This window comes from Ceratosolen solmsi, unplaced genomic scaffold, assembly GCF_000503995.2.
Source record: "Ceratosolen solmsi marchali unplaced genomic scaffold, CerSol_1.0 scaffold6, whole genome shotgun sequence".
Lineage (NCBI taxonomy): Eukaryota > Metazoa > Arthropoda > Insecta > Hymenoptera > Agaonidae > Ceratosolen > Ceratosolen solmsi.
In genome coordinates, this window is record NW_011948414.1 from 6830558 (window position 1) to 6856436 (window position 25879).

The 25879-nt window shown below is 31.0% G+C and overlaps 1 protein-coding gene across 1 annotated transcript in view; it reads right to left on the minus strand.

The window, feature by feature from the left end:
• Positions 1–22415, minus strand: part of Adcy8 (adenylyl cyclase 78C) — a 44841-nt gene extending 22426 nt beyond the window's left edge. Inside the window, exons 1-6 of the mRNA XM_011506763.1 lie at positions 22257–22415; positions 17060–17315; positions 8962–9192; positions 5136–5140; positions 3262–3419; positions 1882–2071 (exon numbers count right to left, since the gene is read on the minus strand). Of these exons, the coding sequence (XP_011505065.1) occupies positions 1882–2071; positions 3262–3419; positions 5136–5140; positions 8962–9192; positions 17060–17118 (643 nt within the window). The 5' untranslated portion in view covers positions 17119–17315; positions 22257–22415. The remainder of the gene's footprint in view (positions 1–1881; positions 2072–3261; positions 3420–5135; positions 5141–8961; positions 9193–17059; positions 17316–22256) is intronic.
• Between the last annotated feature and the right edge of the window lie 3464 nt (positions 22416–25879).

Below are 25879 nucleotides of genomic sequence, written 5' to 3' on the forward strand. Positions count from 1 at the left end.
TGATAAAATTGACGTTCTTCCGCTGCTTTCGTTACGTTTATTCTCGGCTGTCGTTCAATCGGTATCAACAATCCTAAATGCGCTTCTAGTTCCCATGAAGTTCCGGCGGCTTTGTTAATGGATGCTGCTCAAATGTCATTCATGAGGGGAAAATACAAATGCTCCGAACAAATGCAAATACGAACAATCCAATGAAGATTTCGTTGAAAAAAAAAAAACTAATTATTTTCTAGTTTTTTTTTTGTTTGTTTGTTATTGTTGTTTTTTGTTTTTTGTTTATTTTGTTTTTGTATTTACTAGAGTTCAAAATAAATGTCTTTTTGAATGCTACTCTACATCATTCTACAATCATTACAATTAACAGTGGAAAACTTTTAAAATTAAGATATGTCCAGTTTCGTCAATGTGACTCCATCGTCTAATCAAGGATATCATTTTTCTCACTTTAAAGTTCAATTTTATTTAAAATTATTTGCAAACTTTTGCAAAATCTCTCGATGTGACGATTTCACTAGATACGAAGTGCATAATGCAATCATCTTTGTGAATTCCAATGGATGAATGATTTGTCCGTTACTTTGCAAGCTCGTAAAAATTTATTGCTCACGAGAGTAGATAAAAATTGTTGGTATTGATCATAATGATTTCGATCAGATGACAACGAGCTCGTTATTAAAATTGTCAAAGCCATAATATGTTAATGTCATTCTTCATTTTTAATAATTTTAATCTTGCCAATTTAAAGTAATATGTTTTAATTTAAATTTTATACGAGATAAATCGAATGAACTAATAGACAAATCGCAGACTTTCAACTTTAAATTATGAATAATTCACGTTATTTTTGTAACGATTAACCTGCTCCATTCCCATATTAGCGCTTGGCATTTTCGGAGATCTGTGATCGATTCGCAAAACAAGCAAAATACAAAAGCGAAGCGCTCGAATGAAGATCGATTCAATTAATCGGAGAGTCGCGGTGCCGAAGGGATCGGCTGAAATGAACTTTTATTCGCAAATCTCATATACATTGGAAGATTTATCGGTGCGTGCATATTATTTTTCCATCAAATCTCAATACCACTGCTCCATACGCTATACCTAGGAAAATATACTCTAGCCGTTTGTCATCGATATTTCATCAACACTTTTATTTTAAGATATCGATTAATTAATTCCTCCCCCCCCCCCCCCCCCCCCCCCCCACCCCCCCCCCCCCCCCCACGCCAACCGCCAACCCACCCGATCGCCAATATCCCGTCTGAATACGAGACGCGCCATCAGTCACCCGTGAATGGGAAAATCATCGTGCTTTGACATGGTAGCGTGAGCTCACCTCTATTGTGTCTCTAAACAGTTTAATAATAAATAATCCCCAATACAATCGGATAAGTGTATCGCGTCGATGCTGAAAGAGCCGATGGCGATGAGTAGAACAACCACTTGTCAGATCTTTAATCTTGAAATAATCATTCTCCTCATTTCATACGCGAATCTCAATAAAAGCAATTTCCGATAATAATAATAATAATAATAATAATAATAATAATAATAATAATAATAATAATAATAATACTAAAAATAATAATATTAGCGGAGAGTCCGTACGAGCCGTGACGTGAGTAAGCAAGTTAGTTTAAGGCAGCAAATAACGAAATAAGCCGTTATATTGCCGTGATTCGAGATTCAAGACACCTCGTCGCGTAGCTCGATCTCTCTCATAAAACCAGTGGAGTTTAAACGAAGAGGGAGCACGTAATAAACCTTTTGCTTTGCGAAAGGGCTGCCTAAGGTCTGAATGAAGTTGGGCCAATCGCAAGGCAATCGGTCGATACGAACGAGCCGTCGCTTAGTCAAGGAGCCGCCCGAGTCTTTGCATACCCTGGGAATTGATGAGGAGCCAGGTGATTATGGAGGCCCAGTAGAGGTAGTTGTTAGAGAAGCACCGCCACCAGCCGAGGGCGCAAACGGAGAGGTTCGATAGCACGCAGCAGGTCGACCAGGCCAAGGACTCCACGAGGCCTTTGCTCTTCTCGTTCCGCCTCCACAGCCATATGGACATCAGGCAGATCTGGTGAAATGGCGGCCATTTGTCACTCGTTGCTTGATTAAGGAACTTTTGGTCGCGAGGCAACTGTCCGCTGACTTCGATGGGCTATGCCAATTCAAAAAGTCGACGGTACGACGCCAAAACAGGGGACAGACATTTTGGAATATTGTTCATTGCCTACGCGCGGCACATCGTACTATTTAAAGAGCGCATTTCTTTTCTCGCCGCTCGTCCTAACTATGAGTCCACATTAATTTTGTAAAGTGCGTTAAAAGTCATGAGCAAAGTCATTGCGATCATTGCGTCTGTTGATATTGTCGACAGAAACTTTAGGCTTTCGTGCCCCGAGCTGGTGCTTTTATATTTGATTTTCTTAATAAACGCTTTCCTCTATGATTAACATTAATTTAATTATTATCGAGTCGATCAAATTGCTCCAGCGTTCTTATATAGTGAATCGTAAAAAAAAAATAATACGCGGTACATTATTATTATTAAGCATTGATTCTCAAAGCAGTTAAAGAACATTTTAATCGATTTAGATTGTAGCAATTGCGCTCCTTTTATCTTCGGCATATAATAAAATGCTGAAACAACTCGAGCAATCGAGCTTTCATCATTCGGTACTTTCTTAAATAATTTTAAAAAGAAAAATATATAAATAAAACAGCAAAAGACAAAACAAGAACAACAAAAGAAAAAAAAAACAAAACAAAAACAAAAATTAATGCCCACGGTAATTAAAAATGCGCGGTTTCCCTACGAAATTAAGCAATTAAAACGAATCCTTTGCTCACGCGATGGCGACAGTGAATCGCTGTGATTGTAATCAAAGTCAATCGAGCATTTTAAAATTAATTATTAAAGTCCACATCGATTAACTTATGGTGCTAATATTGACAAAGTAATTAAGCCGATATTGCCGATAAATAAAATATTATTGCTCACGCCAGTAAAAAAAAAAAAAAAAAAAAAAAAAAACCACAGTTGATTAATATCTAATTAACTTCGATTTTCTTGTTTACAGTTCACAAACTAAATTTTCTCTTTAATGAATAGAGTCCTTACATTATGAATTTTGACGTAATTATTTTATAAACCCATATTCACTCACATTAGATGTGCACCCATAACGTTTGAAATAATAGTAAACTGCTATTTAGTTTCTACAAGCAACGCTTACCAATTTGCGAATTTTTCTTATGCCATACCTTCAGCCCAAGGTCAATAATATTCAGCATTATCAGTGACTTTTGTCTCTGTCGATTTGAATATTGTAGATACGAATTTTCCAGCTGCTTACTATGGAAGCTGTTGGTTAACGATGGACAAAATATGCCTTTGTAGAGAATGCCGTTCTTAAAAACATCTACAAAAATACAAGACCAATACATATTTAAAAATACAAAAATTTACCATCTTTTGACAAGTATTTTATTAATATCGATTATTAAATAACGAAAGGATTTTTATTGAATTCATGAGATGGTCAGGTGATTTTTTTTTTTTTTTTTTTTTTTATTCGCCATCCATCATAATACGGAGACGAGCAATTATTCCAATAATAAGATATCGCATAAATGTCCTTGAACTTTTATTACGTAATACTTTGTTATTCAATGGTTTTAAATGTTCAACCAAAATTTATAAACGCGTTGATAATGCAAAAGATAAATGCAACCAGCATTAGACCGCCAGCTGTTATTATTTGGCATTCAAATGGGGGGCATTTAATAGGTAAATAGTTAATGAGATAAACGTAATTTGTCTGTCCTGACGAAAAGAAGAAAGAAAAGATCTTTCACCTTATTTCTCCAGTCTAGAAGAGAAATAATTTTCAGAGCATAAAAACATAATCTCCAAATACGTTTCAATTAACGTTTTACAATATTATTAAAGCAATTGTTAAAATTACTAATTATTATGCGCTTTAAATAACTAAAAAATATTTTATGAATCTCGTAATGCTCCTACAGGGAATTACGTGCAAACATATCGATTAGAAAAATGTAAAGGGAATTGAAATAATAAAGAGTGTCTTTTAAATTAAAAAAAAAAAATAATAATAATAATTGAGTTCAATGTAAAATGGCGACTGAAATAAATAAAATAGTACGTAAACTTTTTTATGTTAGTTATATTCTAAGAACGTTTTTCCATTTTTCCGATTTTTTCTCTCTCCATTATTTACAATACCAGGCCGTGATATTATTTAAGATATATATTTTTGTCTTTGTGAGTTATAACTTTTCATTGGTGACGGAAAATCTCAACAAAAAAAAATATATATATATATATATATATACGATTGTATCGAATATAATAAAAAGTGGCAATTATTATTAGCGCTTCAATAGATTTTAAAATAAAATTTCAACATCTTGCGATAATGCGTTTATAATTTTTTTTTTTCACCAAATAGGCTATATATTAAAAAAGTAAAAAATCGTACGGATTTTTCGATTTATATACAACTGTCTTGGAATGATATTTTACAAAATTTATATTACATTTTAGCTATATTTTGATGATTATTTTAATCAATGAAATATATAAACAAATTATTGTCAATTTAATTGAAATGTAATGGCACTGATGAAACAGAAATCGTTAAAATGAAAGCGCAGTTGAATTAAAATTGAAAGTCTTTTTAATTGATAAATTTTTATAAATTTTTTATTAAGAGTACGCGAAATCCTTTGTAGAATGTTTGAATTAAAATTGAAAGTATTTTTTAATTGATAGATTTTTAGAACATTTTTATTAAGAGTCTACGAAATCCTTTGTACAATGTTTATTAAACGAATTATTTAAATTTTTCAAAATCAAATTACAAAGGATTAATGCAGACTTTGAGTTGCAAACAATATATATAACAAAAAAATACGAATGATACAAAGATTTCTTTTCTTTTGACTTAATTTACATAAAAGTGATTTTATTGCACCATAATTATAATTAATAAAATATCTTTATCTTCATTCACAATTAAATAGTCTGCAATATAATTACAGTGTGCGTTGTTAGTAAGCCTTAATGCAATGTGAATAATCGTTTTTGGCACACTTATGCTCAACGTGTTTACCACGACTAATAAAAGTTTTACGAATAAACTCTAATCGTCAAATATTAATAATCAGATATGCGATATCCTCACGATTCCTACTGCTCCTGTTCTGTGTATAGTAGCAGAGACATATATTTTCATATTTAATTCCGACAATTCTATTTACAATACTCGTGCAAGCCCAGCACACAATTTCTTTTATAAAATTTATATTTAATGGGTGTTAATTCACTAATTGACTAATAATATTAACGATACGCATAAACATCGATGCATGGATGAACGTATACAACGTCTCAATACAAATATTATTCGCTTAGTCCTGTGTACGCTTATACGACGATTAATAGCTTATAAAGAAGGATTCACGAATTATACTCTGTATTCTGTTTATAAAATAAGTTTAACATTTAACAAATTGTATTAACTTTACCACATAATAAATGCTTCCGTTCAATTTTATGCTACTAATTTCGCAAGCTTTAAAAATGTAATTCGATATTATAAAATTTAATTTTCCGGAACGTATGATATTTCAAATATCTTGAAACAATAATTTATCAGCAATAATAAATTGTATGTCGACATAATCAATTATTTTGATAAATAATCATTGAACGCGCCTTAACAATTGATTAAAAAATTAAAGTAAAATAATAATAACAACAACATCAACAACAACAACAACAACAATAGCTGTAGTGGTTGTAATAATAGTAATATATTTAACGATATGCATCTATGTCAAATTGTCAAATCAAGTTTATTTTGATGTGGACATAAAAATTATGGGCCATATTTTCATAGATGACCTCCGCACGATTATTTAAAGTACCATAAATTACAAATTCAAAGACTCGCTGATGCCGTTTTATTCGCAATAAATATTGTGCTAAACAAAACGTCCAATTAGTCACTTATAAATCTTATTTGATTGCTAATATTCAGGAAAAAAGTAAATTAATCGAAAATTACTACACACACACACACACACACACACACACACACACACACACCTATAAATGAAATGTTGTCCTACAATATCCCTTGTAGATCCGATATTTTTACATTGGTCAATTTAAAGTAATTTAAATTGTTGTAGTAATTTATACATTAATAACAAATACTATAACAATATATATATATATATATATTAAAAGCCCGTCTATTTTTACTTTGAATTTAAATTCAAATAAATTTATTTCAATGGTAAATAGTTGTATTATGTAATTGATTTTAGTGCCTCTAAGTTTGTCACATTTACATGAGATATATACACGTGTCAAATAAATTTTGTTTTAAATTTAATATATGAAATAACATTAAACAAACATTTAGTTAAAGTAATGTTATTTGCTTACCCGAACATGCTTACGAAGTTGTTTAAGATAACTTCAACCATCACTGTACTTAAAAGTATTTTGTCTATTAATTGTTTTGCAGGCTTTTAACATTCATATTTTGACAGAATTTATGATTATTAATTTGATATATTTAAAATCATCTATCATTTTTGATATTCTTGTAATTTATGCATCATAGTTGGATATTTTTATAAAATCTAACGTTGATTCCTTTATTTTTAGTTAAACTTCGACATTGAAAATGACATAGACTCTACAATTTACTATTTTAAGTTTCATTTAAATTTGCATGAGCATTTGATCATTATATCATTTATCAGTATTTTCACTATATAATTTTTACGAATTTAATAGCGAATTGGAAAATCGAATAGGAAATGAAATTGAATGGCAAAGGTGAATTAATGCATCGCCTTGCTTTCATCAAATCTGGATTTCGAAGGATTTTGATAAATTCTACTTCAATTCTACGCCAATATTATTACTTAATACTGTTTTGTATTTAAATTTATTAAATACGTAAATGGGCGTAGTATTATCAAAATAAATGCCTATACATTTATATTATTAGTAGTTTTATTTTTTCTTTTTCTTTTTCTTTTTCTTTTTTTTTTTTTTTTTTTTATGCCAAATACTCGAACAATAATGCATTGAACGAAGCAATGGAATTATTTAAATACTTTTCAATAATATTTTGTAAAAAAGAATAGGCAGGACATAATATAATGTCAAAAGTTGAGAAAAATCATGAGACTTAAACGATTATTTTCTTATACCGGTGCACGCACAATGAAATAAGCAAGAGATTCTTTTTTTGTTTTCCATATACTTTTGCTTGAATTAAATTGCTTAATATATTGTAGTTGTTCTGACCATTCCTCGGTACTTTTAATTACAGACAAATTTCTCTTCTTTATAAAGCTTTTGTAAGAAAATGAATTTGAGAAAATTATGCTCCTTTATCGTGTTGTTTACTATCAATTGTTAAGCTATTAATCAATCTATGCAGGTTAATTTAAAACTTTTTAATCCACGGTAAAATAGTGCTTCTAGAAAGCCAGTTTATTTATGAATCCAAACTATATGCTTGATAGTGCGTTCAATTTTGATTTACGATTCACGAATTCTTAGTAATTTTTGAAAATATCTTTGCTAAATGTTTAGCAAATAGGCTTTCTATCATTCTTATAAAATTATGACAAAATTGAAGATTTTGCTTTGATCGAGTGTTTGTATATATTTTTAATCTGCGTGATTAAGGCTTTTAAATTCGCGTTTTTAGCTCATCATGTGCTTGCCGCATACCTTTATTATTGTTATACTTGTTGCTGCCGAACCACATTATGCCATTTTATTTATTTTATGTGGATTCGTTATTTAAAATTTTTACATATTTCTTTGCTTTTTTTCCTTCAATATTCCATATCCAAGTGCAGTTTTATTTTCTTGACGCTTTTGTAGTTAGTTCGTGCATATTCATAAATCATGTATGTTTTTTTTTTTTTTCGTTTTTTTTTCGTTTTGTTTTGAATCCAAATGTGTTCCATTTTAAAATAATATGCTTATTATTTTAATATAGTATGCTTATTATCATTGATATTATCAAGTGTCTCGAGTCAAACATGGAATGTATTTATTTATCAATATTCAATTAAATAATTCTATCAATATGGCTTATCACGTTCTATATGATCGGTTATAATTCGATATGATTCTATACTGATCGGTAATTCTTACTCTAGCCAATGCCAATAGTAACAATAAATAATAATACCATTAATTGGCGTCTCTAGTGATGCAATGATAATTAAAGTAGCTGCGATTTATATGAAAGCGCAATAAAAATCAGTCGTTTTAGTGGTTTTTTTAATTTTCCGGTTACCTCGTATGTATATTTTTATTTTTCAAGTACTTACTTGTAGCAACGAAATTCTAAAGGTGAAAAGGATTCTGATTAGTCTCGTACTATTTCATTATCTCCATTCAAGAAATATTGGAGCTCAAATATCCAGTATTTCTTATGGAAGTCAAGTCGATTAACAATCAACCTATCATCGAATACTCAATTAGCACATAAATATTTCGTTTTATTTATCATAATTTGTTGAGATTCAAATAAAGACATTAGGAATTTACAAGAAATCCGTAGTACCGCTTGTCTTTGTAACCTTTGCCAGCCTCGGTAAATATCTCTGTTTATTTCCGTCACATCTCAAAATATCCGATCATTAAGCAATCGACTTAGCGAATACACCATTGGCGATTCCTTATATTTCCTTCATGTCCTAATTTCGAGTGTAAACGACTCCTCTGTTGACAAAAATTATAAAGCCGCCCCGCCTCCCCCAACTCCTCATAGACTCTAGCACGGGCTTCTCCATTATCCCAGTTTTCCGGGCGTATGATAGTAGTGAAAGGGGAGGGGGGCGAGCTAACGATGCAGAGTGGAATATATCGTGATGTAATACGCTTGTGCGTACGTACCCTCGGTATCGGTGGCAGTTCTCTCGGTACCGGAAAAACCAACCTCCGTGTCGGCCGATGCGTCCGAGGACTTCTTCGTCCTGTCATCCATCTCCTGGTCCTCCTCCTCGGTCTGCATGCTCGACTTGCCCTCCTCCCAGGCGGCGAGGCTCTCGCGGCCCAGACGCTCCGACGTCAGCTTCTTCACCGCCTTTATCCATAGCTGCTTACGGGGTGAGATGCTCAGCCTGAAAGACGACTCGACTTTTGAATTAAACGAGAATGGTTAGCCGAGCTTTAGTTGAAGTCAAGGGGATAAGGCACTCGAGGCTCGCTGCGAGGCTCCCTACGCCGACTCAACGTCCGAACAATTAATCGCGAGATCCAGGCGAATATATATTGAGAGCCGCACTGCCGTAACTCGTGATGACATTCGGCAAATATTGAAACGCAGACGTACCTGATATGGCGAGTATTGGATCTTCTTTATCCTACTGCCTTGTCGTATTTCGCGGGTGGGGATGGGAGTGGGGAGGGGTGGGGGAGGGTGGTGGTGGTGGTGGAGATTAATGTCATAAAGTAAATTAATTTGACGATCGGGCAGCATCGAGCTTTAGGAAAGCGTATTAATTCTCGTCAATCTGCCATTGAATGAATTTGAATTACTCGGATCATCGGATGTTTAATGATGGAAAAAAATTGTTCGATTCTTTCTCTAGCTCGAGTAGCCAAGAGCGAGGGTATGAATTATTTTTCACATACAGTATTACCGATTGAGTCTCCCCAATCTACGCTGAATTAAATATAACAAGTATTTGATTTATAGTCCAATCTGATTTCCACTTTCTATTTTTCTTATTTTATTACATTTATTTACGTGGATATTTTAATGACGAGTTATGAAGTTTGATAGCGCTATATAAAATTTCGCATATCTTCCTTAACGACACGCCAAAAATATCTGTACGTTTCATCGAGTGTTAGTCTGCTATTATTAAAACAGTTATTACCGGTAACAAAATAATAAAAATTTATGAAGCATTGCTGGAAAATCGGATAAATAAAATTATTAAATATAATGGGCAAGGGATCCTTAAGAAATTTGCTCCGAAACAAGTGCAGATTTCGTTAATCTTATTTTGTTAATCTTATTGTTGCGAGTATGTTGAAATATGCAATGTAAGCTAGTGATGCTGTAAATGTACCGTTGGTTAATCAGACATAAATAGCAAGTATAATGTCGTCGCGAAAGGAGGTTATAATTATTATGAGAACGGCTACTGAACAAGAATAAACATATTTGTTACTTTTAAAAAAAAGTACTCTTTCATTAATAATGATCCAAAATAATAATAATTTAAAATATTATATTTTTAATGGATGTAGGATGTAGTGAGTTTTTTTCAGATCATATTTACTCTAAGCGTTAGTATGTTAAGCGATAAAGTAATTTTAGTTGAAACATTAAAGATAATATACTTTCGGATAAAAATACATTTCTCTTTCTTATTTATGAAAATTGATTGTCATTAATTCTACACTACGTATTATGGCAATATTTTTCTCCTATTTTTATTTCATTTTAATTAATACAAGAAAGCTTACGGGATGACAAATTAGGCTAATAAATAAGGGAAGATTTTTTTCTCGTCCATTTTTAATTTAAATTACAACGATAATTTTCAAATGATAAAAATGAATGAAATCGTTATAATTATAATATTGGAGGTGGTAATGAAGTACACCAATCGTTATATTATCCAATGAGCACTTATTTACATTATAATGAATGACAATAACCAATGCTCAATGATCTATTCGATAAATCAATCTCATATCCAAATGATATTTATAAAAATAATTTAAGATAATTCTAAACAAAAAATTTATTCCATCACACATGTTTTATCACGCATCTATTTTCTATTATTGCCATTGTAACTTTTGTCATAATGTACCTAATTATATACCGAATAAGCAAAATGGTAAAATATTTTGCTTAAAGGATTCGACTTATTTCAGAATTATTGATGTTCTATTAGCAATAGGACATGTTTAATCTTAAAAAAATCTTAAAAATGGAATTTTTATTAAAAAGTTAAAGAAGAAATTTTTAATTTTCTCTATTATCTCTATTATAAAATTACTAAGTAAAGCATTTATTTAGTGAAACAAAACAAAATTAAAAGCAAAAACAAAAACAAAACAAAAAAAAAAACAAAACAAAAAAAAAACAAGAAAGACAATAAAATTATAGTTAAAAAAAAAGATATTTTTAGCCAAAGATTCAAACGTAATGAATCGGCGGTAAATGCCTAAGTATTGAGAAATGGCATATATGTAATATATAATAATAATAATACACGTCCATCAATAAATTGTGAATTACTAGTTTTATCGTTGAATACTAAGTGTCGAATTTCCTGTTTATGACTTACGAATGTAGCATTATTGCTAATTAAGTAAGCAAAATATTGATTTCTCATATGAAAATGTTGCATTAAGTAAATTTTTCTTAACACATTAACTAAAATTCAACAAATATATAAACACAATTTTTTTTTTTTCAACTTAAACTTATCACGTAAGTTTTATGTTAATATTTTCACAGTATTGTGCGAAAAACTATATTTATCACATTGCGCTCAACAAGATATGCAAATAAAAATTTTTATTTCACACGCTACTTATGTAATTTAAAACGTTTAAGAACAATGCTCATTACGTAATCATAGATTTTCATATTTTCTTTACAATACAATTCAAAACAATATTATTTTCTAATATCGGCAAAGCTCGTTGTATTCCATTGTATTTAGCGATGATAATTTAAATTTTTTAAAAAACGCCCTTCTTAAGATTTTATTTAATTACAAATTTTACAGCTAATTGATTCTGGCGTATAATGAGACGCTTCGATAATTAAATATTTCATTTTCCTATATTTGCATCTTTTTTTATAGTAAAGCAGAAGTTGAACATAAAATAATATTAGCTTTATACAAGAAATCGTATTTTCTTAACATTCCTTTTTACATGAAGTTATTTATATCTTAGGAACATAGTCGGAAAATTTGAAATGTCAAGATGACGTTCGCTGGTTGATTTTGCAAACATGTGATTTTAACGAAAAGCGACTAAACGACCAAAAGAGTTAATACGGATCACTTAATTTTAATAACGGTATCTTGTATACACGAAGCCCCATAAATCTATTTCCAAAGTCGGCGTTGAGTTAATTATATATGAAGATGAGCGCCTGGACATCTAATATTATAATGTTTTCTTGGCTTTCATACGTTCATGAATTTTCCAAGGTCCTATAGTTTTTCATGCATTTTCCAAGCATATTAATGAAATATAAATGTAAATTTATATGATTGATCATTAAGTTGCCAAAATATTTAAACTTTATGTAAGACATGATAAATATATGGTTGATTAGATTTTATAATATAAATAATACATTAATAAAAGGCCTGTTCACGTAAATTTTCAATACTAAGTACACATCAAACAATTGATGATGACATACGCATAATCAAATTGCGTAATTGAATATGAAATTTTCAATTTTTTTAACATAATTGTATTGAATTATTAGTAAATATATCAAATAAACCAATACAATTAATTTAAAGAGCTCGCTTAATGTAGCATAAATTTATCCTGCTACTTACTTTCTATATAGCCAAATGACAATTGCGTTTTAAATATAATTTATATTTGGCTTGATAGAGGAAAAAACAAAGGGGAGAAAAAAGTTCATGTTCTTTATCTCAAGCGACAATAAGCGAAAAGGAAAAAAAATCTTGCTCGCTTTGAATTGTCGAATTACCTGTTATCCTGAGATGCGGCAAATATTGTCAAAACAAATTTTTAACTTATCGAATAAAAAAATTTCAAGAATTATTTAAATGGCCTTCTGCTTTTCTTTTTTTTTAAAAAATTTTTTAATTATTTTAAATTTATGACACAACAATTGTTATATCATCACTAATGATCTAATCAAATCCGATCTAATTCGTTCATATTAGTGATTTTAGGAATTTTAAAAATTTAAATTTCATTAAATTGAAATAACTTTTTTTTCTTTTTTTCTTTGTTTCCTTCTTTTTAATATAGAATATAACAAATGGCGGGAAATCTTTCAATTTAAAAGAAAATATTCGATATAAATATTTGTATACCGAAGTTTCGGTTCAATAACTTCCTATCATTATCGATTATTTTTGCAGACAAAAAAAAAAATCATGCATTTGATTTTAAGATAAAATTCCTTTATATTCCACATGCAGATGCTTGGCAATTATTGAATAATTGCAATTATTATTATATTTATATATAATTAAATTAATAGTAAAAATACGCAATATAATTAAATTATTGGCAATTACATGAATAATAACAGTATGACGGCTATGAAAGTGAAGGCAGCGTTAATTAGATCCAGCGTCCATAATTCACTATAAAATACAATTGTACTTGTGCTTCGGATAGGGAATATTTGTCATCGAGGCTAATCTTACGTGGAGTCAATCTATGATTTGTGATTGTGGAATCAGCTGATTTTCGACTTATTCCAAATCTAGTTTTTCATTCCGAAAATACGCATAACATGAGTAGATTGTGAATGATTTTTTTATAGTCCCAAGAATATGTTTAGTAAGTAACAGTAAACATGCCATCTAATTCGTTAATAATTCACGTAGATTTATCGTGTCTGATTTTGCTAATGACGCGGGGAAAAAAAAGAACAAAAGAAAAAAAGAAAGAAAAAAGAAAGAAAAAAGAAAAAAGAAAGAAAAAAGAAAAAAAAAGAAGAAGAAAAAAAGAAGAAACAAAACACGATTCAAGTAAATTATAACATAATAGAAACTGCATGACTCAATACGGTGAAAAATAAGGTGAAAAATAATATAACCGGGATTAATTTACATAAATTTGAATAGGTTTTAATAAAGAAAATTATTAATTAGCAGGTGGGGCACGTGGCGCGTATAATGAAGGAAAATACGAATTTTCCGACCAATAAATTTCATACTTCTACAAAATTACTAGCATTATATTACAAAGCGTAAAGCTGCAACGAGGCCTCGGAGGCGTCGAGGTTAGATTTTAAAATTTGTTCCTGCATCGCGGGACACGGGGCTGCTGGGCGAGTAGACATCTTAGTTCATCATCGTGTCTGAACTCTTCTTCCCCACTCAGCTTATTCGCCCGATTTAGCTCCGTCCGACATTTTTCTTTTTTCTTTCAAAAATTTCGTTACGCGGGACACGACTTTACGAGTGCTAATGGGGACATGACAGTGCAAACTATAGACAGTTTTATTTAAACTGAGTTGAGAGCCCCAGTGAATGGGATATGCAACGTAATTAATAACAATGTTTGTCGAATCGAGCGGTACATTAACTGACATTTTTTCTAAGTATTTTCATTACTACGGGCATGTAATTAGAATTTCGTAATCCAGATTTGGGCCATGTATAAGTGATCTTATGTTTTCATAACAGTTAAAAATAAATCTTCCTATAAATTAAGACGACTTGGAAAATCGATGATTTGCCAAGCAATTTATTAATGACTTGGAATAAATAACAAAATACTTTTCGTTAAATTTTTTGTCTTAATGTCGTTGGACTTGGGCCCGCGCTATCTAGAGGCATTGTACAAAATCCAACTAATATTTCAAAATCGTCAATTACGTCAATTTCCGTATGACAGACTTTCGAATATAACTTTTCAACTATTTATACCATCAACGTAAGTTATAATTATATTTAAGGTACAAAACTTAAAAATATAAATGGAACAATCTTTGACATTCTGAGATCGAAGTACCTATGGTTGTCCATTCATGCAACAATTAATGTAATAAGTTTTATTTAGTTTATAATTGTAAAATAATAATTTTCATCATCACACTATAACCCAAAATATTTATCAATGTAAGTTATTTAGTTTCTCGTGACATAATGCGGTAGTTAAATTGGTGATATTATTGGTATATAGGTTTTGTAGTTTTATTTTTTCCGTGTTAATTTATAAAATTTATAAAATATAATTGTAATTTACAAATAATATATAAATTAGTTTTTATTCTGTTTTTTTCTTCTTCCGTATAATACGGTCTTATATAAATTTAATGTCTTACAAAATATTTTACAAATTTCTTATATTATATCATCGTAGAAGAATTATTATTGGCAATTATCAATTAATTAATTCTTATCAATTATATTGTAAAATTAAAGCGAAGAAAAGAATAGCAGAATAGCGATACAAATTGAATAATTAAAATGCCTTTATCGCGATATTTTCATAAAACAACAAAATGTATGCAATGAGGAGAAATTGTATGTAAAACCTACAATTTTTACGATATTAAAAATAATAATTTTTACAAAAGCGACAAAATAGTTGCATAAAAATTGTGCGAGAGAAAAAATTTTATTTCGATTATTTGTACATTTTGTTGAACATTTGTATTTATCATATGATTTATCATTACGTTATTGGTATTAAATTTATCGTTGACAATCTCAAGCAATATTTGCTATATCGTTTACTCAATAATATTTATTATAAATTCAATTATATAGGAATAATGATTATCAAATCAGGAGAGATTAATAATCGAGTATTCTAGATCTTATAAATCATGCGTATTTTATATCTTTCGTTAAAAATAAAAATTGTAACTTAAAATGTACGCAGTAATTTTCAGTAAATGGAGATTCGATTAAAAATATAAATATTACAATGAAGAAATTAATTAATTTTTGCACTACTTTTAAGTGAAATATCCAAAATAATCATTAATTTTCATTGTATTATAATATCCGTGTGGATGTTATCATTGTCGGCGACAATGCCTTAATGGCATTCAATTATCATGAACGAAAGAATCCATCAGAATGTAAGAGAAAATAATGAGAAATCGAATTAAGGGCGGAGAAAGTTAATGGAACTGTTACTTAAAATTCACGTCGTCAATAACCTTAACGGTATGTGTACATACGTACACAGATGCTTATAGAATTTAATCAGATGTTGCGCTGAATAAATTCCACCTTTTTGATATATAGAATACATAAAGCACATAAAAGGCTAAATTTTTGTTGCGAACACTTTTATATCTTTCACTTAATAGTGGTATGAATTTTAATGTTTTACTCATTTTGTTAATCGAATTTTGCTATCTCGAATCTTACCTAATTGCCAATATTATAATCTAAGATCTGTCGGCCATAATATTTGAGTAACTGAAATTTCTTATATAAACACACAGGCGAGCGCGCGAGCCCAATAACGTAGATTTGCATTATTATTATTATTATTATTAAGATTGCGATAATTGTAATTGTAAGATATTTGAATGAAGATATTTTGTGAAATCTTATTAGCATCAATGTCTTAAAGAGGAAAATTATTTTCTGTTATGGAATTTGGTATCTGAGACGACATTGTCTTTCACGAACATTACACTTTCTTCCTTTATACAGCGCAGTTGAATAAAATGTCACGTCGCTCTATCGAACAATAGAGCGATGATTAATAAATTCTAAATTCATAAATGAGATTACAATGACAATAATAGTAATTAATGCATGTGCATAAAGTAAATCATGCTTTTTCTACGGACAAAAGTCTCGCAATATAAATATTTATACTCGCGTAGTCGAGCAATTAATAATAATAATGTCATATTTTCATCACTAATGCCAAAAGTGATTCACGAAAACGCCAGTTATACGACCAGGAGTCTCTTGGCTTCTCTTCAATCAACTCCCACGTATCTAAAATCTTTCATCTTTGATATGAGATGATCGCGGACGTAGACAAATATACTCGCTTCAAAACCTATATAATCGATTTCACGATTGAAAGTGTTGGGAACGCGAGTAGTCGGCAGACAGTCCACTAACTTCCCGATGATAGACAGGGAGATAAAAATCTGGGCCTTTTGCCTCGTTCGCCCCCACCCCAACCACCATCAGCCCCCTCATACCACCCGTCTCATACCACACGGACCGTAGCGATTCGCGGAGCCTCGATAACGCAAGGGCGTGGAGAAAATTATTTGGGGAAGCGGCATCGTGCGGGACTTACTCGTTAACGCCGGCAGCATCGCTATCCAACATCATGCTCCAGGTCTGCTCCGTAATCATTATCCTCGAAGACGTCCCGCTCACATGTCTCGGGCGCTAATTACGCGTGCGCCCGTGGCGTCACTCCCCAGCGATTGCCGCTATTTTTGCTTCTTCCTGCCTGGCTGGCCCTCACTTTTCCAACTCACTCGTCGGCGTAGCTCCCCGACGATGACCCGTGGCTCCTCGAGCCGTCGTCCAACAGCAGGAGCTCGCGCCTAGCGTCCACAAAACATTTCCACCCTACCCTCCCCCCCCCCGTTCCCGTTATTCTTTGTTGGGGCCTGTTGCTGAAAAGGGCTATTTTTAACGGCCCCCGGTTTGGGACGAGGGAATGGGGAAGGGGGATGGGGGAGGGGGGAGGGGAGGGGGCAGACATGTAGCGCTTTTATAGGATGCAATGCCACTACCCCCTTCCCACGAGCATCGTGGCGTATATTTTAGCGATTTACTTGTTTTTTTCTTTTCTTTTTTTCTTTTTTTTTTCTTTTTTTTTTCTTTTTTTTTTCTTTTTTTTTTCTTTTTTTTTTCTTTTTTTTTTCTTTTTTTTCTTTTTTTTTCTTTTTTTTTTCTTTTCTTTTTTTCTTTTTTTTTTCTTTTTTTTTTTCTTTCATACATTCTCAGCTGATTGAGAAAACTTTATTGTGCTATTTGGGCACTCGAGCCGCAACATTAATGCCGATTACGATAATTTGTATTCCGACTCGAGCACGAAAAATGAAATTTTTTATATAATTTGCGACGGAAGGAGTAACAAACGACATTATTATGCGACGAGCTATCCGTTATTTACCAATTACCTTTTTATATACAATACAATATCTAAATTATCAAGTAGTATTAAAAAAATTCTGATGAAATTTTACACGCCAATAGGCAATCCATACAAAAAATAAACATGTTTGTTTATCGTCTTTTTAACGATGCCAGACCTTTTGGTATTGAAATTACCGAGAATTTACTCAATAATTTTGAGGCGACCGTCTACTTGAAGCATAGGCACGTTGCGTTGTAAAGGCATTTTTTCATGATTCGTCATTTTTATCGAAATAACACGTCTGTAATGCGCATCAAACGAAACTAATCACTAAGAACATATCCTATGACAATGAAATAAATACATTACAAGTATGTTCAAGCTAAATTGAGATTTAGTCTAAGCATGAGTTTAAAAAATGAATAATAATGATTGATTGACTTGTTATGACGGTTTAATTTTAAAGTAGATGATTAATATAATAAGATGACAAATCGACAAATTTCTAAATGATTTTACCCATTGAAATTCTAATTTTTCTACAAGCGTAAAAATGAAAATTACGCTTATTTTTTATTTTTTTTTTTTTTTTATAACAGAACGAAAAAGATCATTCAACGTTGCTCTATTTTATTTTTATTTATAACCACAATATAGATTTAAAGACTAGAATACTTTTATCAAATTGTTCGTTCTATTGACGAAAAATTTATTTTAAAATTAGCATAACTTTGCTCTCAATTCTCGTTAGCGCATTGGAATTTATAGCCTTACGTTTTTCAAATAACTTTTCAAATTTTGACCAACGTCTATTGTCTATCCATGATACTCCCCACTAAATTCAATATTCTAAACATTGAGTTTTATTAAATGATAGATGTGTTTGGATAATACTCCGTGAAACGTGTTTATTTATGCTTGTTCAAGTCATTTCAAACACATTGAAAATCCAAGCTCATAGTTATATGCCTCGCGTAACCCCTATTAAAAGATAAGATAAAAGTTGCATTAGAAAGTCAAATAATTTACCAAAAAATAAATGAAATATATATTTAATTTTTCAGATAAATACGATTATTATTCGTTACATTGTCATAAGACAAGTTAATTTAATGAGTGAACATTTCGATAAAATGTATCAAAATTAATCGAAGAAAGTTTAACAAACTAATGGAAATTAAAATATCTATCGGTCGATAATTATATAATTTTATATATATATATATATATATATATATATATATATATATATATATAAGCCAACATAGATAGATATTATACTCTCAGTTTGAAATGCTTCGTTAATTAACAGTACTTACACATTTCAGTCGGAAAAAGGCCAAAGATAAAGCCAACTACGAAAATCCCCACTTAGCGATTTTTTTTTTTTTTTTGTTTAAATTCCTTTCAACGTAACTATCATCTTTCAAATGTTTAAAAATGACTGAAAGTTTATGCGTACATTCGTAACCACGAACCTTGAGCATCCCACAGAAATACGTCCTCGAAAATATCGAGCAAAATCAACGAAAAAATAAGCATTTCCAAAAGTCGGTGGCATTGAAATATCAATTGGCTAGAAATCTGATAAATAGAAGTCAAATAAATATATTTGGCAGCTCGATGATGGTCGAGAATTTTATAAATTTTATCGCTAGGAAGTTAATGCTATTGAGATTTTTACGCACGCGAACGATATCCCCAATGAAGCTCCGCGCGTAAAAAAAAAAAAAGAAAAAAAAGAAAAAAAAAAAGATTTAAGAAACACGAGCAAACATGTCATTGCAAACGGACATAAGGTTTGGTGTTTACTAAAACATGACTCTTGATAGCTTTCTAATCGAGTCGCGCGATGTGGAAACGATTAAATTTACGCAGCGTGCATTGACAATTTAATGCGCGAGGGCGTTATAATCGACAGCATGTTTTAGCAAAAACGCAATGACAAATCGACGATTTCATCTTTGTTGACAATATCACTGACACTATAGTCGTCCCTCGTTCGAAATTTAAATATGAATAATAATAATAATAATAATAATAATAATAATAATAATAATAATAATAATAATGGAGGAAAGAAGGATGGAAGGAAAGCATGCAAATGACTTTCAAGCAACAATGTCATTTGCTATTATCAAGACAATTTATAATGTGTAAAATATGTATAATAGAAAAGTAAAGATCAATGAGATTATTTTTTTACTTTTCTATTATACACAATAGTAGGGCGATTCGTTAATATTATTACGTTGCGTTACCCTACAAATTTAACGTATAACAATTAAACACTTTTAAGGTGAAAGAATATCTTGAATTCTTAACTCGATTAACGTTATTATTGAATACCTGAGAAGATGTAATTACCCGCATATGAAATAATTCCATAAATGTTGAAACAGACAGCATTGGACGAAAACATAAAAATGCCATGATCCATGCTACGAGTTACTTCTTTGCGTTATTGTTTTGTATTATTGTTTGTCATTTACATAAAGTATTATATCGTAAGTATTTTTATGGAGCTTGGATGGTGCTGAAGGGAATTTGAAATGAATATAGACTGTATTATTAATAACATTTGCTTCGCAAAGGATTATAAGACTTATTTCCAGAATTGTTTGGCATGTCGGCAATTATTTATTTCGACGTAATTTATAAATAAAAAATGGAAAAGTGAGAGCTGACGGTGGGATTATTTATCGAAAATTCATTTCAGTCACGAACGGAGACCGTATAAATAAACATTATAATTTATATGTGTACGTATAAGAAGGCGCGACGTACTAAGAGTTAATTTTTCAAGTAAATTTCCAGCACACGCATGCCTGTACCTACGTACTTATGTATTTACGATATGCATTATAATAATATGCGTAAAGTCGAAAATATTATTGGCATTTCAAAGGCTTATAAGTAGTTTGAAAATTCATTGAAATTTCTTTGCGAAATAAATGTGAGACGACGATGTAAAGACCGTGAATTTGAAAGTAATCGTAATTTTTCTGTGTTGGCAAGGCAATTTTATCAATTGTATCTGTTCTTTTTTTCTTCTCTTTCTCTTTTTCGGTTTTTTCTTTTCTTTCTTTTTTTTTTTTTTTTTTTTTTTTTTAAGGTCTCGAGCACCTGGAAAAAGTCTCGAGCACCTGGAAAAATATGCGATTCAACTATCGTCGATAGGATAATTTGAAACGAACAGGTATAACGCGATTTGATAAGTTTGCCAGATTGTGCGTGGCTTTGAAAAAACGTGAATGAAAAATGTACATAAAGAGTCTCCTAAGCATAATAATGAGACGTCTTGTTATCCAACATAAATCAGTCGGATGACATTAGGCGGAAGGCGCGATCGAGAATCGCACGATTCTTATAAACTTGAAAATGAAAGAGAAAGAAGAAGAAGAAGAAGAAGAAGAAGAAGAAGAAGAAGAAGAAGAAGAAGAAGAAGAAGAAGAAGAAGAAGAAGAAGAAGAAGAAGAAGAAGAAGAAGAAGAAGAAGAAGAAGAAGAAGAAGAAGAAGAAGAAGAAGAAGAAGAAGAAGAAGAAGAAGAAGAAGAAGAAGAAGAAGAAGAAGAAGAAGAAGAAGAAGAAGAAGAAGAAGAAGAAGAAGAAGAAGAAGAAGAAGAAGAAGAAGAAGAAGAAGAAGAAGAAGAAGAAGAAGAAGAAGAAGAAGAAGAAGAAGAAGAAGAAGAAGAAGAAGAAGAAGAAGAAGAAGAAGAAGAAGAAGAAGAAGAAGAAGAAGAAGAAGAAGAAGAAGAAGAAGAAGAAGAAGAAGAAGAAGAAGAAGAAGAAGAAGAAGAAGAAGAAGAAGAAGAAGAAGAAGAAGAAGAAGAAGAAGAAGAAGAAGAAGAAGAAGAAGAAGAAGAAGAAGAAGAAGAAGAAGAAGAAGAAGAAGAAGAAGAAGAAGAAGAAGAAGAAGAAGAAGAAGAAGAAGAAGAAGAAGAAGAAGAAGAAGAAGAAGAAGAAGAAGAAGAAGAAGAAGAAGAAGAAGAAGAAGAAGAAGAAGAAGAAGAAGAAGAAGAAGAAGAAGAAGAAGAAGAAGAAGAAGAAGAAGAAGAAGAAGAAGAAGAAGAAGAAGAAGAAGAAGAAGAAGAAGAAGAAGAAGAAGAAGAAGAAGAAGAAGAAGAAGAAGAAGAAGAAGAAGAAGAAGAAGATGATGATGATGATGATGATGATGATGATGATGATGATGATGGAGGAGGAGCAAGAGGAGGGGGAGGAGAAGGCTGATGATTAACGAAAGAGTACGGTACGAAGGTCGGGAAGTTCGAGAATGTGTGTGAGGACCGAGCGATTGAAAATAATTTCAAGTGACTCGAGTGTCGATTGTTGGGCTGCCGAAAGGGTCAAAGGTCGCTAAACAAAGTGCCAGTGAATTAATTAAATCGAGTGTCTGAATTACCACTGCTGCTCGGGCCGAGCATCTCGCGACAACAGCACATATCCCGCAATCAGTCACGAAGCATCGGACACCGCAGGGCAACACGTAGCCGCGCACACTCGCCACGTCCAGGAAGCCACTCGCGTTAGGACACGCGCCCGGGCGCACAGTGGCGGCAAACTTGGAAGTTGGCGCGCGCGCGCCTCCTCTCCTGATCGCCGCCGCCTCCACCACCACCGCCGCCACCACCGCCGCTACCACCACCACCGCCGCCGCCGCTGCCATCGCCGCTATTGTAAATAGTTTGAGACCTGCGCCTGCGCTTGCATCCTACGTCCATGTGACTCTCAAGCCACTCCTGCAATTGCAGCTGCGCACTTGGTCGCCGTGACGAGGATGAGTGCGGAGCTCGAGTTGCGAGTCCAGCGGTTATTGTGGCCGAAATAGCGAAGGAGCCGAGGTCCTTCCACGACTATCGCGCCCCTTCGGAAAAGCAGTCGATTTCCAGGGAACGTTATTCATTTGGCTTTCTATCGCAGCCTCCAACCTTTATTTTTTTCCATAATTTTTTTCAGCGATTTTATAAAGCCGTGAGAGCCAAAGAGGCAGAGAGTTGAGTAGAATAAAATTTTCAGCTTAATTGCAAACTTTGCAACTTGTCGAGTCTGTTGGCCCACTGCTATGAAGCAGTTTCCTAACAAATAATAATCTTCGCTTGGAATATCCTGCACAATCCATAAGTAAAATGCAATTGTATTTTATATCTATACTTACTCAATAATAAATAGGCAATAGGTGATAAAGTTTTTTCATACAATGAACTCGGCGACAATCTGAGAAATACGATCCAATGTTGTATACACGATTAAACTCAATATGAGATTTCGACCGTGAAATTTTTATACTTTCAGAGAGTACCAATTTGCGCTCACTGAAATTATCTGACAAAATCATTCGATCCAACATATATAGAATATAATTTTATTCTACCTACAAATATAATCCCAACGAACTCCTTTTCCACTATCAATCTCATTTGTTTATTATACATTTACAGAAATTATTAGCCAAAGGTCTTTGCGAGTACTTGATTCAGATGAAAAATTTCCCCTTCGTCTTTCAACCTAGAAACTGGAAAGTTGCGAAAAGTTGCGAAAAGTTGCGAGAAGTTGCGAATATCAATGAAATCGACCTCGACATCCACATCAATCGGGATGATTTTTTTATAACTTTTTCCCATGACTAATAGACATTTAGAACCTTCATAAATTCTGCCTTTAAAACTTGCTTCAATATGATTATTTATTTCGATTAAGCGAGAAGGCTCGTTTTGAAATTTCATAGAACCTATCAATCCGCGATATAATTAAAACTTACGAATTATGGTTTTGTATTTGTGAAAACGAATCAGTGTTATACTTATCATCGTAAGCCTATTACTCCAGATGTGTGTTTCATTAATTCGCAAGAGAAAAATCCTGTTTGTCGAGTATTGATTAAAAAACAATTAACAATTCGATCGATAAACTTGACAATTTTGAAAAATATAAAATAATCTTTTAGTATCTTTTAGTACCTGTGATTTACACTTCCAAACCTATAGCATAATAACATTTAACAAAACTAACTAAAAATTACATAAAATTGATTAACGATGTGATTATTATAGTAGTATTTTTCTATCAATTCTATCGGATTAAAAAAGATAATTTTGTTAAAAAAAAAAAAAAAAAAAAAAAAAAAAAAAAAAAAAAAAAAAAAAAAACCGAAAAAATATCAAAAGTAAGAGTTAAAGCAGCGAACGTTTGCTTAATGTTAAATAAATTACATCAACAATGTGTATTACATCGTTTGGATCGGATACAAGCAAAGCAAAGTGGGTCATATAGTAAATTCTCTCTAAGGGCTCGCGAATCCAATTTGCGAGTGGTAATTAAACAAATTGGACACAACTTTTAAAATACACATGTATTAAATAGACGATATTTTCAAATAATGAAAATTTTTGTTAAAAACCACGATCATTAATTTTATTAGAAAAACAGCATTCAAGATAAGCATGGAAAAATTATGGTAAATAGTAAGAAAGTATTACGCTATGTATGTCAATAATATTCCTAGTATTCGATTCTGTTTATTGTAAGATTTTTTTAATATGGATGGAAGGAGAGGAATTAAATCTAGTTATCTTCTACATTATGAATTTGCGCAAATAATCGTTCGACTCGCTACGAAAGTCAGCAATCATTTATAAATCACTAGACACTCGTTAATAAAACAAAACAAAAACAAACAAAAAACAAAAAACAAAAAATAATTCTAGAAAAATTAATTATTCTTACGTACTTCAAAGGTAATTAATTATATAATAATGTTGAAATTTATAGCTACAGCACATTTATTTCAGACAACAAATTTGCTATTTTTGCTAAGGTAATACAAATAAAATTACAATATATTGTAATACTTTTGTTTTATTTTGTATTTATCTTGTATTTGATAGAATTTATGGAGCTACGATAAATAGTATTCAAAGCTGTGAAATTGGAGTCGTTTAGATATACTTTTTTCATTTCTTATTTAGCAGGGATAGAACGTAAATTTCCTTTCACCAGTGATTATTATTTACGGGATAAAAATATTGGATTATCATATACATTACATTTTTAAAATTTGGCCTACATTATAGATAGAAATTCTATTTTTGCCTTCATAAAATAAGATTTGAACTTGCTCGATTATTATTATACTTAACTATATCACAGTACAATTCAAAACTACATAACATTACGTAAATGTATAATCTAATTAAATCGAAACTAATTTAGTTATATTCAGTTAAATAAACGATAATCTTTATCGAGTTCCAGATTTCAAACTGCTTTTCTAAAATTTACGAATTCATTTGAAGCTTAACAACTTTACGTTATATTTTATATTTTTCAATTTAATGATTAAAATTAATTATTTAAAAAATTTTTTTTTATTTTAAAAATTATCTTTCATACGTGAAAATGATAAAAGTAACTTTATTATTAAAAGTATGTATGTATGTATATATATATATATATATATATATATATATATATATATATATATATATATATTGATAAAAGCATAATTAGTGATGCCAATGATCAGTCGCAATTATTATCTTACTCAATTCATTATTTATAAAACAGCTTTATTTTTTAAATAAACATTTAAGTTTTATCTTCTAATAATTTATTAATAATTTAATATTTTACTATTATTGAAATTTTCTTTTTTTTTTTTTTTCTTTTTTTTTTTTTTTTTTTTTTTTTTTTTTTAACAAAATTATCTTTTTTAATCCGATAGAATTGATAGAAAAATACTACTATATTTACACTAATATGGGAAATGTGTTTTTTTTTCTTTCATTATTTTACACATGAACTGCTTTATGTAATTCAAGTTTTTCGTTATAAAAAAAAAAATATATTATAAGAAACTTCCAAGGCGAGGAAATAATATCTTCAAAATAAGGTAAAGAAACTGAAATTTTAATTATTATTACAAATAAATATTTATGTTTAAATTTCACTGTAATCGAGTCCACTGTAATTTAATAAATTCAAACAACACAATCATTGAAATTTTTTAAAAGGAAATTATTTTTTTAA